A 17640-nucleotide genomic window follows, 5' to 3' on the forward strand; every position below is an offset into this window, starting at 1 on the left:
GTAATGTTGCCATTTGTCATATATTTTGCACAAGCTACTAAATATTCTTAAAATACTTAAACTATTTGGCAACCCATATACCCAAAACCAATAGGACCCATCTCCCAGCAATTCACTCAAAATGCATATTATCACTAAATTGGCTGCAGGAAACAAGCAAGTTATATAACTTATGAAGCGAATTACATCAGTTATTTTATTACAATGGCAGATTGTCACAAATCATCATATGCATACAGTATATTTCACATATGTAGCATGTTTACTATTGTTTACTATTACATGTTTACTATTGTTTACTATTGCAAAAAAAATAGCACATTTTGAATTCCACAGACACATTACAAAAGTTAAAATATTACAAGTTAAAATGTGCTATCTTACATGGCATTTCCTAGCCCAATAATGGACTGACTATAATGAGCCCAACGTTACTCCTTAGTCCAAGGACCTCACATGTTCTGTTTAAAGGTGAAGTGGCTGTGGAAGCCAGAACAGCCAAATACTCCCGTCTAAACCTGAATCGATTCTCAATTGCTGTACGGTTCTAGAAAAATAGATCCCTCCTACTTTCATATCACGTCAAAAATAATTTCATACGTCCTTATGCTTCCAAAACCGTACTGCAAAACGATGCGTGTTAAATGTTCAGACCGAGCGTCGGGACTCTTAACAAAACTCTCCCGTACAGAAGACGCCTTCGTCCAAGGACTCTTATTTTATAATAGAATTGAACTGCCAGTCATGATCAAGGGCTAAGGTAGTCCTTCCTGTTTTTATCTATTTGGTTAATACAACACAGGAACGCGTTCAGTCGGAAAACAACATTGTAATTATTGTTAGCCCAGAGGTGCGATTGTTTATTGTGCTGCATGAAATTTTGCGATTTTAAAATGGTAATGCCGGACCCATATTGATCAGGCCACACCGACCAAACGGGAGCAATCATACCTCAAAGAATGTTGAAGAACGGTGCGTATAATTTTTGGGGGGTGGAAACGTGCGATGGTTTGTTCTGAACAACACAACGTCGCATACTATTGAACCCCCAATGTCACTCTGCATCGAGGAACGCCATCCTCTTGGCCACGCCCTCTTCCCCAAACTTCTTCTGGAGTTCCGAAGGATCAGCTGACAGCAACAGGCGGTCGTCATGACGTTCCCATCGAGGGCCCTGCCGAACTCCGTCCCCTACAATAATACAATGTACCTTTAGTGTTCATGTGTTACAGTGAACAATACGTGTCTTCTGTTCATTAACTCCCCCCCCCCTACCTACCTACGTTAGGCATCATCAGTGGGTCTCTCAGGGCAGCGGAGACATCTCCACTGTTTTTCAGGAGTGCCTTGGTGACAGCGACCAGCCCCAGTTTGGATTCCCTCATCAGGCTGAGGACCAGCTGCTTGGCCTCCTGGAGCTGGAGTTGGGTGAAGGCCTGGGAAGGCTCCTCTTCCTCCGCCTCAAATCGTATCAAAAACAAATCAAAGCATTTTTTATTTTTTTTAATCGCCGCACATTTTACCGTAAAATAATAAGAAGTAAAAGCAAACAAGAAACAGTAAAAAGGGAAAAGAACCAAAAACACAATGTTAAATAAAAACAGCATCACTGAAGCTAAAAAAAAAAGTTATTGAAAAACCTCAATGGAGTCTGTCCCTTCTTACCTGTTGGGAGTCACGCTCAAACAGGAACAGGTGAGGAACTGCAGAAGTGGACGGGATAGCAGGGTCTTTCGGGACATGGATACTCGTTGCAGGTGCATTTGGGGCCGATCCACTCATTGCGGGGCCACTGGCATCAGGTAGTTGGCCCTCAGGCTGGGTCTCTGAGCTCTTCTCTTGGGCAGCAGGCTGGGGCTGTATCTGAGCAGAGATATTCTCTGTCTGGGGGGCAGCTACTGGTGTCTGGGTCTCCCGGCCTGGTCCTGGGACTGGTGCAGGGGGAGGGCCAGCAATCTCAGTCAGGTCTGGAGTTTCATCGTCATCCTCATCCCCTGACTAGGAACAAGAAACAACTGTCAGTACTAGGAACCAAACAGACAGTAACGTTTGCTTTCATTTTCTGTTGCATAACCTTTTGCTACATTGTGCACTAATGAATACAACCACTGACATTTAAATACAGATCCATGTTCAACAGGCTAAACAATACATACAGTCAGCTTTTGTATTCTGTATGAGTGAGAACAGGAGGTTTTCCCAATCTGTCCAGGGTTCTTCCTGACTCTAGGTCCTAAACATGAGAGATTGGACTCCAGGGTTCTTCCTGACTATAGAGGTCCTAAACATGAGAGTTTGGACTACAGGGTTCTTCCTGACTATAGAGGTCCTAAACATGAGAGTTTGGACTACAGGGTTCTTCCTGACTATAGAGGTCCTAAACATGAGAGTTTGGACTACAGGGTTCTTCCTGACTATAGAGGTCCTAAACATGAGAGATTGGACTACAGGGTTCTTCCTGACTATAGAGGTCCTAAACATGAGAGATTGGACTCCAGGGTTCTTCCTGATTCTAGGTCCTAAACATGAGAGATTGGACTACGGGGTTCTTCCTGACTATAGAGGTCCTAAACATGAGAGATTGGACGACAGGGTTCTTCCTGACTATAGAGGTCCTAAACATGAGAGATTGGACTACAGGGTTCTTCCTGATTCTAGGTCCTACACATCAGAGATTGGACTACAGGGTTCTTCCTGACTCTAGGTCCTAAACATGAGAGATTGGACGACAGGGTTCTTCCTGATTCTAGGTCCTAAACATGAGAGATTGGACGACAGAGTTCTTCCTGATTCTAGGTCCTACACATCAGAGATTGGAGGACAGAGTTCTTCCTGATTCTAGGTCCTACACATCAGAGATTGGACGACAGAGTTCTTCCTGATTCTAGGTCCTAAACATCAGAGATTGGAGGACAGAGTTCTTCCTGATTCTAGGTCCTAAACATCAGCGATTGGAGGACAGAGTTCTTCCTGATTCTAGGTCCTACATGTGTAATAACTAGCCTAGGTGTCACAGATTATCATACCTCATCTGACCCCTCGAATTCTCTAACTGCACTCTCGAGGATGCCCAGTTTTCGCTTGTTGGCCTTTTTCTTTCCCAGCTGCCCCTCTGTCGTGTTGGAGGTTGTTGCCTTCTCTCCTGAAGCAAGAACAAGATCAATGTTATAACTAACAGAGAGAGAGACAAAGACAGAGAAAGTGAGAGAGACAGAGAGATTGTGGAGAGAGAGAGAGGGAGGAGAGAGAAGAGAGGAGGGAGGAGAGAGGAGAGAGAGAGACAGACAGATGGAGATATCTAGAGAGAGGGGTAGTCCTATCAGTTGTTCAACCCTAAGCCTACCTGACGTAACAGCTGAATCCCTTTTCTCCAGGACCTCTGCCACTGCTCCACTATTTAACCTGGCTCTTTTAAGTGACGGGATGGCTGCTGCCTCCTCAGTCTGGGGATGTGTGTGTTTGCCCCCAGGAGGAGAGGGCTGGTGGAGTCTCTTAGAAGGGACCCGCTGTGGTGTTGTAGTGTCAGACTGGGCAGGGTCTGCTGGTGGCTCTAGCTGGGGCGAGGGATCTCTCTCTGGTTCCACAGTTGATTCCTCTGTTCCCGGTCCTTCAGGACAGCACTGAGCCTGGTCTTTCTGAGGGGACATCTGTGGGAGTTGGAGACCAGTGTCTGATGATGATGATGATGATGCCTGAGGGAGTTGGGATTCAGAGGAAGTCTTTGAGGCGTCAGACTCTTGGGCCAACGGCGTACTAATATCAGGTTGTGGAGAGTCTTTCTGAAGTGACGAGGTCTGTATTGGGATGTCTTTCTCTCTCTCTTTCTCAGACGAGTTCCCTCCGTTCTCCTCCGAAGCAGCAGTAGCGACAGTTTTGTTCCTTCCCCTGCTGTCCCGAATCTCAGGTTGTCTGTGAATGAGCTGTTTAAGGTAACGGTCCCTCATCGACTGCCAGCTGTGACAGGTCAGACCATTCTTCGCCATCTCCTGCCATACCCTGTTCCCACGCGACTCACGCTTGTGCTCACAGATGTACGTCATAATGGCCTTATCCTCTTTCAGAGTGTAGCACATGCGTCCCCTGTTACCTACGCTCTGTTTCTCTGACCTGGTCTGGACGTTCACCTGTACACACACACACACATATATAGGGAGAGAGATTATTGAAGTGTCATTCTACTATGACACAACAATTGAGTTCCAAAAATGATTGGGACAGTGACACAATTTTATTTTTAGGCTCTTTACTCCAGCCCTTTTAAAATGATACAATGACAATGAGGTTTGCAGACTGTCATAGAATATGTTTCTAAACACGACTACATTACATGTGGATGCTACCATGATTACGGATATTGCTGAATGAATCGTAAAATCATGATGAGTGAGGAAGTTACATACGCACAAATATCATACCTCCCCAGAAATGCTAACCGCTCGTTATTATAACGGTGAGAGGTTAGCATGTCCTTGGGGGTGTCATGATGTTGCCTGCTTGGGTACTGCAAACCCCATCCCCCTCTCCCTGCCTCTCCCTTTCCACCACAACCCATGCGGTGATCACAGAGAGATGTCGTAAATTCCTGAGAATCTCCCCACCACAAACAGTATTAAGAGAGAGGGTAAACTTTCAGGACAAAGGAATTCTCTTCCACCTCACAGAACTTGAGGTACGAACATATTTCATATTCCTGCACAAGTAGGAAAGATCGGTGAAGATCCCAGCTATTAACATGTCCATTTGTCCCCATGTGGGAAACTCAGGAGAGACGGGTTGACCACATTACCATACCGCTGTTTATATAATAACCTCAGATATGAGGTTTACACCTGTTTGTTGTATAAAATGAATGAGTGAGTATGATACTGTTTGTATAATTGTGTAATATGATTTTGAACTGTTTAATGAAGGAAAATACAACTCCCTGTTGTATTTGAACTAAATCCAAGGACCGCCCCTGAGCCAGTTGGGTCAGAGACCATGGGACCACCCCTCTCTGCTATCTGAATAAAAGCCAACTCTTAGGAAATTACCATTCAGACCATGTTTATCCTCCAAGGAGGAGAACGAAGGTTGAGTAGAATTACTTTCTATACCACGTGGTTAAAACTCTTATACCAATAATAACAAGCTTTGATATTGACTACTAGTCTGCAGCTAGGAATTCGGTATCATTGAACGCGAAGAAAGACAACCGCCGAAACAATCATTCTATAAAGAATGTCACTCTGAACAATCCACAATAGCCAAGACAGAGACCGACGAATCTCCAACAGAAACTAACTTCACTCCAACAGAAACTAACTTCTCTCCAACGATCAAGACGACACACACCGAGCGTAACTATATATATATTGATTGCAATTGTTCCCGAATGAGTGAGCGTTCATGTGTAAGGATTAGCATGTCAATTGTTATAATTATGGACTCTGTAGTGAATTCTTAGTCGAACGCCATTTTCCCTTTGTCTAACAGCCGCCATGCCGGTTCAGCCCACTAGGGCATATTTCTCCTATCATTTCATGTAACTATTTTAAGTTTGTTTGTTTGTTTATGCATTTCTGTGAATTAAGTAGTTAGTAATAAATAAATGATTTAAGACAATTGATGTATGGATGACTCATAGTGAAGACTGGGTTCGTGCAGATAATCAACGATTTACGACGTTTGGAATGAGACTGACGTAAGGTAGAGTAAATAAATCATTAATTAGAAGACTACTGATCAGATATGAAAATATCTGAAAGGTTATATTGGGAAATTATAACTTTGTAATCTAATAACTTTCCCTGGTGCCCTCGAATTCATAGTTAATTAATTACGTTATTACTCAAGTGATCGCGTAATCCCTAATTACAGGAATCTATGATAAAAACTATAAGTCTTCAATTTAACGATAGCAAAGACACGACAGGGGTATGATATAAAATGCTAACCTCCCCTGTTATTGTAATGGTGAGAGGTTAGCATGTCTTGGAGGTATGATATAAAATGCTAACCTCCCCTGTTATTGTAATGGTGTGAGGTTAGCATGTCCTTGGGGGTATGATATAAAATGCCTACCTCCCCTGTTATTATAATGGTGTGAGGTTAGCATGTCTTGGGGGTATGATATAAAATGCTAACCTCCCCTGTTATTGTAAAGGTGAGAGGTTAGCATGTCTTGGGGGTATGATATAAAATGCTAACCTCCCCTGTTATTGTAATGGTGAGAGGTTAGCATGTCTTGGGGGTATGATGTTCATCATTATTGACGATTCATTCAGGACTATCCGTAACTAGGGTAGCATCCACGTTAATGTATTAGTGTTTAGAAGCATATTCTATTCCTTTTTTTTGTGCGTGACTCCAAAATGGCATAATACATTATTTACAATGAATTTCTATTGAAACACAACTTTTTTTTAAACAGCAAATGGATCCAACAAGTTTGTAGAGTCACCAGCTTGATGTAATCATTGAGTGCTAGGAATATGGGACCAAATACTTAACTTTTGACTACTTTAATAGACATATAAGGGAATTTGTCCTAATGGTCCCCTAAAAATGGGGAGACTATGACTATGGATGGAAATACTATCAAATAAGTCAGCACTTTAACCTCAGTAATTTTATCATCCAAAGTACTGAAGTACAGAGCCAAACCAACACAAAATGTGTCACTGTCCCAATAGTTTTGGAGCTCACTGTAAATTACGGCAGCTCCCCCCCCCTCACCACAACCTTGTTTAAACAATCCTGGGGAGAACCCTTCTCTATATCAAGTTACCTTTACGTTGTCAGGCTTGAAGCGGTAATCCTCCACCTCCAGCTGCTGATTCGTCTCCATACAGTCCCGGATGTACTGGGTGGACACGTACCAGTGGGCTGCCGAACCCGCAACGGACCCCATCTCCTCTGGGTCTATCAGTAGGAAAGCCCCAGGCTCCTGGGCCCTGCACACCAGGCCTCCGCCTGCCTTGATGATGGGCTGCAGGTGAACCTTGGTGGGGCCGGGACGCAGGAAGAATCGCATGGGTTCACCGTCTACCGTCAGGAACAGGACAGGGGAGATGGGAGAGGACCTACCTCCTAATCTGGACGACATGGTTGAAGGAGCCTATTGAAAAAAGTACAAAATAACTGCAGTTTCAATAATATGGATGAAGTTCGGATAAAGAATAGCAAGTGTTTGATTTGTTTGAATAAGGAAGCTACAATAAACATTGCTACATGGAGAGAACTGCCTGCAAACGATGATGAAGTAGCTAGCTAACTTAGCATCTCTATTTCTGCAACGGTAACACTGCTGTAAACATTTTTCAGTTTAGATATTGGGAAAAAGAAAGGAAGATACCTAGTCAGTTATCCAACAATGTATTCAACTGAAAAGTGTCTTCCGCATTTAACCCAACCCCTCTGAATCAGAGAGGTGCTGTGGGGACTGACTGCCTTAATCGACATCCACGTTTTCGGTGCCCGGGGAACAGTGGGTTAAACTGTCTTGTTCAGGGGCAGAACGACAGGTTTTTACCTTGTCAGTTTGGGGATTTGATCCAGCAACCTTTCGGTTACTGGCCCAACGCTCTAACCACTAGGTTACCTGGTTAGATATTCTGGGGTTTTCTTGTCAATACCTCTTCCACTGAAGGTCCTAGGATGATGAGAGTGATATATCTAGAATCATATGATGGTAAAGAGCAAGGTACAACTTTTCGCCGTTCCGTTCTCAAAAAGTGAGTTTATGTTGGTTTCAATGGGGGAATATTATGCACTCTCTGCTAAGGGTCTGTCTTAAAGGAAAATTCCATCCCAAAAACGATATTTTGGTATTTGTTTCATTAATCCATTTCAAAATGTTTTGCATGTCAGCAATCAAGTTTTCAAGATATATAACTTTCAAAATACAGCCGGTATGATGCATACCGGTTGTATTTCAGATTTCTCTCGATTTTGAAGTATTCGTTTCCATATATGGAAAGAAGTGGAAGGCGCTCAACCAATGAATGGGTCACATTAACGCAGGATTCTTTGGTTTTTTTCTCACACAGAAAAGGAAAGATAAAACTAAGACAAAATATCTTGCTGCGTTTTCCTAAACGCAGATCAAAAATGATTATTATTGTAAATTCTGCTGGGCTTCATTCGGTGTTCTCTCCAAATCATGACTGTAAAAGGACTAATTTCGTGGTATAGTCGCACCGAAAGGTTGCTGAGAGCTGACGACGTTAAAAATCTGTCGTTGTGCCCCATAGCAAGGAAGATAACCCACTGTACAAAGCGCGCCGGTGACGTGGATGTCTACTAAGGCCACCCCCCCCGCACCTCTCTGATTCAGAGGGGTTGGGCTAAATGTTGAAGACACATTTCAGTTGAATGCATTCAGTTGTACAACTGACTAGATATCCCCGTTTCCCTCTTGGATTAAATACAGTATCTTTGCTCTCATCATTGGATCACCAGACAGAGCTCAGAGATGTGTAGGCTATTTGTCCTCAGGTGTAGTTTTTCCTCCGGTAGCAAGTTAAAATGCAAGATCACCTTCAAGCAAAACATTAGGAAATGTAGCTGGCTAAACAGAAATATGCATAGTTTTAACAACAACAACAAAAAATACATTGCTTTTACATTATAAGCTAATTTACTTATGTGTAACTGCGAGCCAAATAGCGTTGCAATTCTGTTGTCATCTGATGAAAACTATTTTCTTCCGAACGTGTTGCACTAATGTATTCTGTGTGAAGAAAAACTAGTTGCACCATTGAAGAAAAAAAATGGATTTTCAATATAAAACAACGTTGTATGGTTTAAAACACTGATTTTCTTTATCTGCGTTTTGAAAATACTGATTTCTGAAAGTGAACGCAAACTCTGTAATGTGACTAAAAGGTGCTAACTAATTATTAGATCGTCATTGAAAAATATATTTGATTTAAATTAACTATGTTCCATGTGAATTCACAATGCAACTGCACTGCTGCCAGCAACGGTTAGGGTCTCACGGTGCGTCAGATGGCTAAGCACTACTGACCTGTCCTACCACTACGGAACCTGTACTACTGCTCCATGTTTCTGGCTTCATCAAAACAAAGGCAGACAGAATGGACAAGTACGTTGGTCAAAGGGAAGACAATTAACAAGGAAATTATTCCACTGGCGGGTTCCCGAGTGGCGCAGTGGTCTGAGGCACTGCATCTCAGCGCTAGAGGCGTCACGACAGACACCCTGGTTCGAATCCAGGCTGTATCACATCCGGCCGTGATTGGGAGCCCCATAGGGCGGCGCACAATTGGCCCAGCGTCGTTCGGGTTTGGCCGGACATTGTAAATAAGAATTTGTTCTTAACTGACTTGCCTATTTAAATAAACGTCAAATAAAACATTTAAAATATAGATCCACAAGGTAAGAGCTCCTGTGGTCAATGGCTCCACCTAGTGGATTTTTTTTTTTTTTTTTTAAGTGCAATATTGAAAATATTTTTCCAGTATTAGAGCTCAAAGCCATCTGTATGTAGAGCTATAGAACATTTGATCTGAATAAATAACCACAGCTGTAAAAGGATACATATTTAAAAGACCCCATAACACCTGTCTGTAGACCTGTAGCTCATCAGGACAGTGATCTATTGAAAAGAACACCCATAACTGGAAATAGTCATGTGAAAAAAATCTGTGCAATTCTAATGGGTCAATGACCTAACATGGTTTTACAGGTAGGCAATATGTCATTTGGATAAGAAACTATTGAAAATTAGATATGTAAGTGAAGAAATAAAAATACTGTTGTTACATGTCATCCCAGCAAGATATTGTTCAGATTGTTCTGAAATTGTTTCTGTAGTTAGAAACACATAATATTGGTATTTCTGAAACTTTATTTTGTGGAATGTTATCATCTTATTAAATGTTATCATCTTGGGGAAATTAAGCTCACTGATCCAAATTGGCCATTTTAAATTTATAGAATTCAGATCATATTTAGTAAATATAGTACCAAAACATCCAATTCGGACCAAACTTCATCTGACTAGGGATGTGACAAATTGACATTTTTTCTTAACATTTAAACAGCAATTTAATACTTTTTTAATGATAAGAAAAATTGATAAAATTTCATGTGAATTCACAACGCAACTGCACTGCTGCCAGCAACGGTTTGGGTCTCACGGTGTCCCTTTCAGATGGCTAAGCACTACGGAACCTGTCCTACCACTACGGAACCTGTCCTACCACTACGGAACCTGTCCTACCACTACGGAACCTGTCCTACCACTACTGACCTGTACTACTGACCTGTACTACTACTATTGACCTGTACTACCACTACTGAACCTGTACTACCACTACTGACCTGTCCTACTGACCTGTCCTACCACTACTGACCTGTCCCACCGCTACCGACCTGTACTACCACTACCGACCTGTCCTACTGACCTGTCCTACCACTGCTGACCTGTCCTACCGCTACTGACCTGTCCTACTGACCTGTCCTACCAATACTGACCTGTCCTACCGACCTGTACTACCACTACTGACCTGTCCTACTGACCTGTCCTACCACTACTGACCTGTCCTACCACTACTGACCTGTACTACATTACTGTACCTCAATTCTTCCACAAAGTTTGCATTTCCTTCTCATTTAACTTCTCAAAGTATTTCATACGGGACTTCGCTGACTCCAAAATAATTGATTCCTTGACTCCATGCACATAGAAACACATTGGGCTTATTTTGGACAGATTTTGACGAGCCGTGAGAGTGAAACCTCTCGCTTCTTCCTCTCTGACGAAGTTGACTACAAATAGATACACACAGTACAGGCTTTTGGACTATATATTTAAATCGTATTGAGTTATATTTTGCTAATTGTAGGCTACTGTCAAATTTATGTCTCAAGATATTTCATGATGTGTGCAAATGTTACCGTGCTAAATCGTGATTTGGTGCATTATAGGATAAGCATTACAATGCTCCGCCTCAATATTTGCAGTCATAGGTGATAATACTGTATCTCTCGAGGAGCTGATCCGTCCTCAGTATAGTGGAACAATTCTAATGAAAAGGTAACAAAGGTAACATTTGAATGGAGAAAAGCACTGCCTTTCTTTCGATCCTGTCAGTATCGACACATCAACGACGTTCGCTCTCTCCATGGAGTTTTGGGAAATGCCCTCGTAGGGAAAGATGCATATTTAAAAACACTCGTAAACCTAAATGATATCGCTATCGGGAAGCCGGGCCCTGTGCGTTAGAGAAGAGACAAACACTTGTGTGACGCTAGTAACAATAAGGATAAGACACTGTAGTGGAATTTGCGTTTCGCCTTCAGGTCCCCCATTGAAAGTGATTCAAACGGATACAAATAGTGTAATCATGCCATATTTGGTCTAGATAATGCTAAACAAGGTTGGAATGTTGTTATATAAATTAAACATAAGACAATCCTTTTACACAAAAAGTTTTTTTTAAATCAGTTTTTGTTGATTGTTGATTGTGGATGTATTAGACTTCAGAATTGTAGTGGGGGCATACTTATATCGTAATGTACAGCCTTGCCTATGGTTCTTGGGTCCATGGATTGGGGTATCAGTGTACTTGGTGACACCCAGATTACAATTCTGAAGTTTACACAAATATTTGCGTCGTAGCTCATATTAGGGAACTTTAACTGTGGGGAAAAAACCTCACAATACATCCTATTTTGCGTATTGAAATTCATATTGCAATGTACAGCCTTCCCTATGGATCTTGGGTCCATGAAATGGGGTATCAGCCTACTCACTGACACCAACACATTACAACTGTGAAAAGTTGTATTTGCGTCGTAGCATTTACCGCAGAAATTTAAAACCGATGTGAAATGAGCCACATTAAACTCACCAGTATGGTGTATTGAACATTCATATTGCAATGTACAGCCTTCCCTATGTATCTTGGGTCCGTGAAATTGGAGTAACGTTACTAGCTAAGTGACATCATATGTGACAACTCTTCAGTTGTTTTCTGTAGGTGTCGTTGATTAGGCTGATAACCAATTTCATAGACCTGAGATCCATAGGTAAGGCTGTACATTGCCTACTGCACAGACAAGAAGGGTAACCTATAAATATATTTGGATACTGGGGCAGTACCGTAGGTAGCTAGCTAACGTTAGCTAACTAGTGGCTAGCTTGCAAACACTGAAAGTTGTGGATAGAAGCTGCAGTACAAAAAACGGATAATCATATCAAACAGCTAGACATTAATTCGTTCAAGTGTTGCAGAAAACCTACCTGATGTTTTCAAAGATTGATCATCCAACTCGGAAAATACCAACAACTTTCAAATATCACGTCCGAGGTGAAATGCGCATGCGTCATACTCTTCTTCTACATCGACGGACGGAACGTAACATGTTGTAGACCTACTGTTTGCTGACTACCGCCACCTTGCGTTAGCTTAATGATTTCAACCACTAGATGGCGACAAAGTAAATCAAATCTCAGCTCATTTACTGACTATTATGGGTCGTATTCATGAAGCGTCTCAGAGTATGACTACTGACCCCCCCCCCACTAACCTGTCAGAGCTCTGATTACTAAGAGGGGATTTAATGTTTGTTTTAGCTAGGATGAGATACCCCCCTGCTGACAGAGCAGGTAATAAAACTCTAGACCCTGGATTTACCGTCATCAACAATCTAGAGATGTTCTGAATCTCTCTCTCTCTCACACACACACACACACACACACACACACACACACACACACACACACACACACACACACACACACACACACACACACACACACACACACACACACACACACACACACACACACACACACACACACACACACACACACACACACACACACACACACACACACACACACACAGCGCATGTACACACACTCAGAGAGAAGCACATGGACACACACGTGCGTGTTACATCATGAGGTGTCACATATACTGTTTCCCAATAGATCATGCCCACTGCCATAGCCTACCGAAGAAGAATGACCACATCCCAAATGGGGCCCGATTCCCTATATAGTACACACGTTTTGACCAGGGTCCATAGGACCATGTAGGGAAAGGGAGCAGCCATTGACTCCTCATGGGAAAAAAAATATTTAAATGAAATGTGAGTAACTAAAGTGTGAGTGAGTGTCTGGACATAATGAGAGATTTTTTATTTTATTTAACTCAGTGAAGAACAAAGTCTTATTTTACAATGACGGCCTACCAGGAAACAGTGGGTTAACTGCCTTGTTCAGGGGGCAGAACGACAGATTGTTACCTTGTCAGCTCGGGGATTAGAGCCAGCAACCTTTAGTTTACTTGACGAACGCTCTAACCACCTGTAGTACACGTTCTACTGAACCTGTAATCAAAATAGGAGGAGGTTTAAATAATGACTGAAACATCAAGGGGCATCATATAGCTAGCAATTGGTTCCTTTAAGATTCCCTCTGTGTGTTTAATTGATTCTTTTAAGATTCCCTCTGTGTGTTTAATTGATTCCTTTAAGATTCCCTCTGTGTGTTTAATTGGTTCCTTTAAGATTCCCTCTGTGTGTTTAATTGATTCTTTTAAGATTCCCTCTGTGTGTTTAATTGGTTCCTTTAAGATTCCCTCTGTGTGTTTAATTGGTTCCTTTAAGATACCCTCTGTGTGTTTAATTGATTCCTTTAAGATTCCCTCTGTGTGTTTAATTGGTTCCTTTAAGATACCCTCTGTGTGTTTAATTGATTCCTTTAAGATTCCCTCTGTGTGTTTAATTGGTTCCTTTAACATACCCTCTGTGTGTTTAATTGGTTCCTTTAAGATTCCCTCTGTGTGTTTAATTGATTCCTTTAAGATACCCTCTGTGTATTTAATTGGTTACTTTAACATACCCTCTGTGTATTTAATTGGTTCCTTTAAGATTCCCTCTGTGTGTTTAATTGATTAATTTAAGATTCCCTCTGTGTATTTAATTGGTTCCTTTAACATACCCTCTGTGTGTTTAATTGGTTCCTTTAAGATACCCTCTGTGTGTTTAATTGGTTCCTTTAACATACCCTCTGTGTATTTAATTGGTTCCTTTAAGATTCCCTCTGTGTGTTTAATTGGTTCCTTTAAGATTCCCTCTGTGTGTTTAATTGGTTCCTTTAAGATACCCTCTGTGTGTTTAATTGTTTCCTTTAAGATTCCCTCTGTGTGTTTAATTGATTCCTTTAAGATACCCTCTGTGTATTTAATTGGTTCCTTTAAGATTCCCTCTGTGTGTTTAATTGGTTCCTTTAACATACCCTCTGTGTATTTAATTGGTTCCTTTAAGATTCCCTCTGTGTGTTTAATTGATTCCTTTAAGATACCCTCTGTGTATTTAATTGGTTCCTTTAAGATTCCCTCTGTGTGTTTAATTGGTTCCTTTAACATACCCTCTGTGTATTTAATTGGTTCCTTTAAGATTCCCTCTGTGTGTTTAATTGGTTCCTTTAAGATACCCTCTGTGTGTTTAATTGATTCCTTTAAGATTCCCTCTGTGTGTTTAATTGATTCCTTTAAGATTCCCTCTGTGTGTTTAATTGGTTCCTTTAAGATTCCCTCTGTGTGTTTAATTGGTTCCTTTAAGATTCCCTCTGTGTGTTTAATTGGTTCCTTTAAGATACCCTCTGTGTGTTTAATTGATTCCTTTAAGATTCCCTCTGTGTGTTTAATTGGTTCCTTTAAGATACCCTCTGTGTGTTTAATTGGTTCCTTTAAGATATGTGTGTTTAATTGGTTCCTTTAAGATACCCTCTGTGTGTTTAATTGGTTCCTTTAAGATACCCTCTGTGTGTTTAATTGGTTCCTTTAAGATACCCTCTGTGTGTTTAATTGGTTCCTTTAAGATTCCCTCTGTGTGTTTAATTGGTTCCTTTAAGATACCCTCTGTGTGTTTAATTGGTTCCTTTAAGATACCCTCTGTGTGTTTAATTGATTCCTTTAAGATACCCTCTGTGTGTTTAATTGGTTCCTTTAAGATTCCCTCTGTGTGTTTAATTGGTTCCTTTAAGATATGTGTGTTTAATTGGTTCCTTTAAGATACCCTCTGTGTGTTTAATTGGTTCCTTTAAGATACCCTCTGTGTATTTAATTGGTTCCTTTAAGATACCCTCTGTGTGTTTAATTGATTCCTTTAAGATACCCTCTGTGTGTTTAATTGATTCCTTTAAGATACCCTCTGTGTGTTTAATTGGTTCCTTTAAGATACCCTCTGTGTGTTTAATTGGTTCCTTTAAGATACCCTCTGTGTGTTTAATTGATTCCTTTAAGATACCCTCTGTGTGTTTAATTGGTTCCTTTAAGATACCCTCTGTGTGTTTAATTGGTTCCTTTAAGATACCCTCTGTGTGTTTAATTGATTCCTTTAAGATACCCTCTGTGTGTTTAATTGGTTCCTTTAAGATTCCCTCTGTGTGTTTAATTGGTTCCTTTAAGATACCCTCTGTGTGTTTAATTGATTCCTTTAAGATACCCTCTGTGTGTTTAATTGGTTCCTTTAAGATACCCCCTCTGTGTTTAATTGATTCCTTTAAGATTCCCTCTGTGTGTTTAATTGGTTCCTTTAAGATACCCTCTGTGTGTTTAATTGGTTCCTTTAAGATACCCTCTGTGTGTTTAATTGGTTCCTTTAAGATTCCTTCTGTGTGTTTAATTGGTTCCTTTAAGATACCCTCTGTGTGTTTAATTGGTTCCTTTAAGATTCCCTCTGTGTGTTTAATTGGTTCCTTTAAGATACCCTCTGTGTGTTTAATTGGTTCCTTTAACATACCCTCTGTGTGTTTAATTGGTTCCTTTAAGATACCCTCTGTGTTTAAGAGTTTAGAAGCTGTTGAGACTGTTAATATATATATATTGTTTATAAATCAGTATTAAACAGGTATAACTCAATGGTTGTAATAATCCCGATTTTATTATATTTTATTAGACAAGACATTGGAGTAACTAATTACTTTTTATTGTTGACCAGTTTCTGTATTCGTCCGCAAGAATTAAAACGATTAATTATTAGTTTATAGTTGCCTTCAGCCTTATTGCTTCTGTGATTTATTTAGTTTTGTGACCAACTTTTTGTTTTTTGTCATTTAAATTTTTCAGGTGGGAGTTACAGGTACAACAACAATCAAATAAATGAAAGATAACCTCCTCCCCCCCTCCCCAGTCCCCATTATAACTTCTAATAGTTAGTGTATCAACTGGTTAAATGGAAAAGAGTGATGTGGTTGCCATTTTAAAGCCCCCAGCAGTAATCTTCTCTGGCTGATTTAGATTCAAGAGGCTATCATTCTTTCGGAACATAATAGAAGGAAAGCATTGAATATTTAAATTCATGCACTTCGAAATTAATTGTGTAACTTCGCCCCAAAAGCATTTAAGCAGTGGTGTAAAGTACTAAAGTACTACTGGCTATCCGTAAATTTTAAAAAACAAGAAAATGATGCCGCCTGCTTTATACAAGGAATTTAATATTATTTATACTTTTACTTTTGATATTTAAGTATATTTTAGCAATTACATTAACTTTTGATACTATACTTCAGTATATTTAAAACCAAATACTTTTTAGCTTTTACTCTAGTATTTTACTGCGTGACTTTCACTTTTACTTGAGTAATTTTCTATTAAGGTATCTTAACTTTTACTCAAGTATGATGATTGGGTACTTTTTCCACCAGTGCATTTAACTGTAGGGCACTCCCACATCAGATGAACAAATGGGCCTACCTGATTTATGGGACACACTGAACAGCTGGGAGTTGAAGCCAATTTCATTGTAAAATGTTTCCTTGGTATTAAATACAGTCTGTGAACAAACTTAAAATGTATAAATTGATGGTTACTACATGATTCCATGTGTGTTATTTCATAGTTTTGATGTCTTCACTGTTATTCTACAATGTAGAAAATAGTAAAAACTTAAGAAAAACCCTTGAATGAGTAGGTGTGTCCAACCTTTTGACTGGTAGTGTATATTTGATCCTTCTCTACATACCTACCAGTTTGACTGACACCATCCTTCTCTACATACCTACCAGTCTGACTGACACCATCCTTCTCTACATACCTACCAGTCTGACTGACACCATCCTTCTCTACATACCTACCAGTCTGACTGACACCATCCTTCTCTACATACCTACCAGTCTGACTGACACCATCCTTCTCTACATACCTACCAGTCTGACTGACACCATCCTTCTCTACATACCTACCAGTCTGACTGACACCATCCTTCTCTACATACCTACCAGTCTGACTGACACCATCCTTCTCTACATACCTACCAGTCTGACTGACACCATCCTTCTCTACATACCTACCAGTCTGACTGACACCATCCTTCTCTACATACCTACCAGTCTGACTGACACCATCCTTCTCTACATACCTACCAGTCTGACTGACACCATCCTTCTCTACATACCTACCAGTCTGACTGACACCATCCTTCTCTACATACCTACCAGTCTGACTGACACCATCCTTCTCTACATACCTACCAGTCTGACTGACACCATCCTTCTCTACATACCTACCAGTCTGACTGACACCATCCTTCTCTACATACCTACCAGTCTGACTGACACCATCCTTCTCTACATACCTACCAGTCTGACTGACACCATCCTTCTCTACATACCTACCA

General features: G+C 40.7%; 1 protein-coding gene across 2 annotated transcripts; it reads right to left on the minus strand.

Annotated features, from left to right (window-relative positions):
* Nucleotides 1-170: 170 nt before the first annotated feature.
* On the minus strand, nt 171-12373 carry terf2ip (telomeric repeat binding factor 2, interacting protein). Of its 2 annotated transcripts, none has more exons than XM_071336895.1 (7): nt 12254-12373; nt 6770-7099; nt 3344-4124; nt 3027-3142; nt 1666-1998; nt 1284-1460; nt 171-1191 (listed from the first exon to the last, which is right to left on the minus strand). In XM_071336895.1, the coding sequence occupies exons 2-7, from the start codon at nt 7085-7087 to the stop codon at nt 946-948; spliced, it is 1971 nt and encodes a 656-aa protein (XP_071192996.1). In that variant the 5' UTR covers nt 7088-7099; nt 12254-12373; the 3' UTR covers nt 171-945. The 2 variants fall into 2 exon arrangements, with proteins under 2 accessions (XP_071192996.1, XP_071192997.1); XM_071336896.1 differs by having other exon boundaries at nt 1280-1460.
* Nucleotides 12374-17640: the final 5267 nt, after the last annotated feature.

The sequence above is a fragment of the Salvelinus alpinus genome, chromosome 12 (assembly GCF_045679555.1).
Source record: "Salvelinus alpinus chromosome 12, SLU_Salpinus.1, whole genome shotgun sequence".
Lineage (NCBI taxonomy): Eukaryota > Metazoa > Chordata > Actinopteri > Salmoniformes > Salmonidae > Salvelinus > Salvelinus alpinus.

What these genes read in the sequence shown, in the direction of transcription:
- terf2ip (XM_071336895.1), bottom strand. Translation starts at nt 7,087, where the DNA reads ATGTCGTCCAGATTAGGAGGTAGGTCCTCTCCCATCTCCCCTGTCCTG. An exon ending in GGATTCAGCTGTTACGTCAG is followed by an intron (nt 3,143 to 3,343) that starts GTAGGCTTAGGG and finishes TTCTTGCTTCAG; the next exon opens with GAGAGAAGGCAACAACCTCC. An exon ending in ACCCACTGATGATGCCTAAC is followed by an intron (nt 1,192 to 1,283) that starts GTAGGTAGGTAG and finishes GTATTATTGTAG; the next exon opens with GGGACGGAGTTCGGCAGGGC.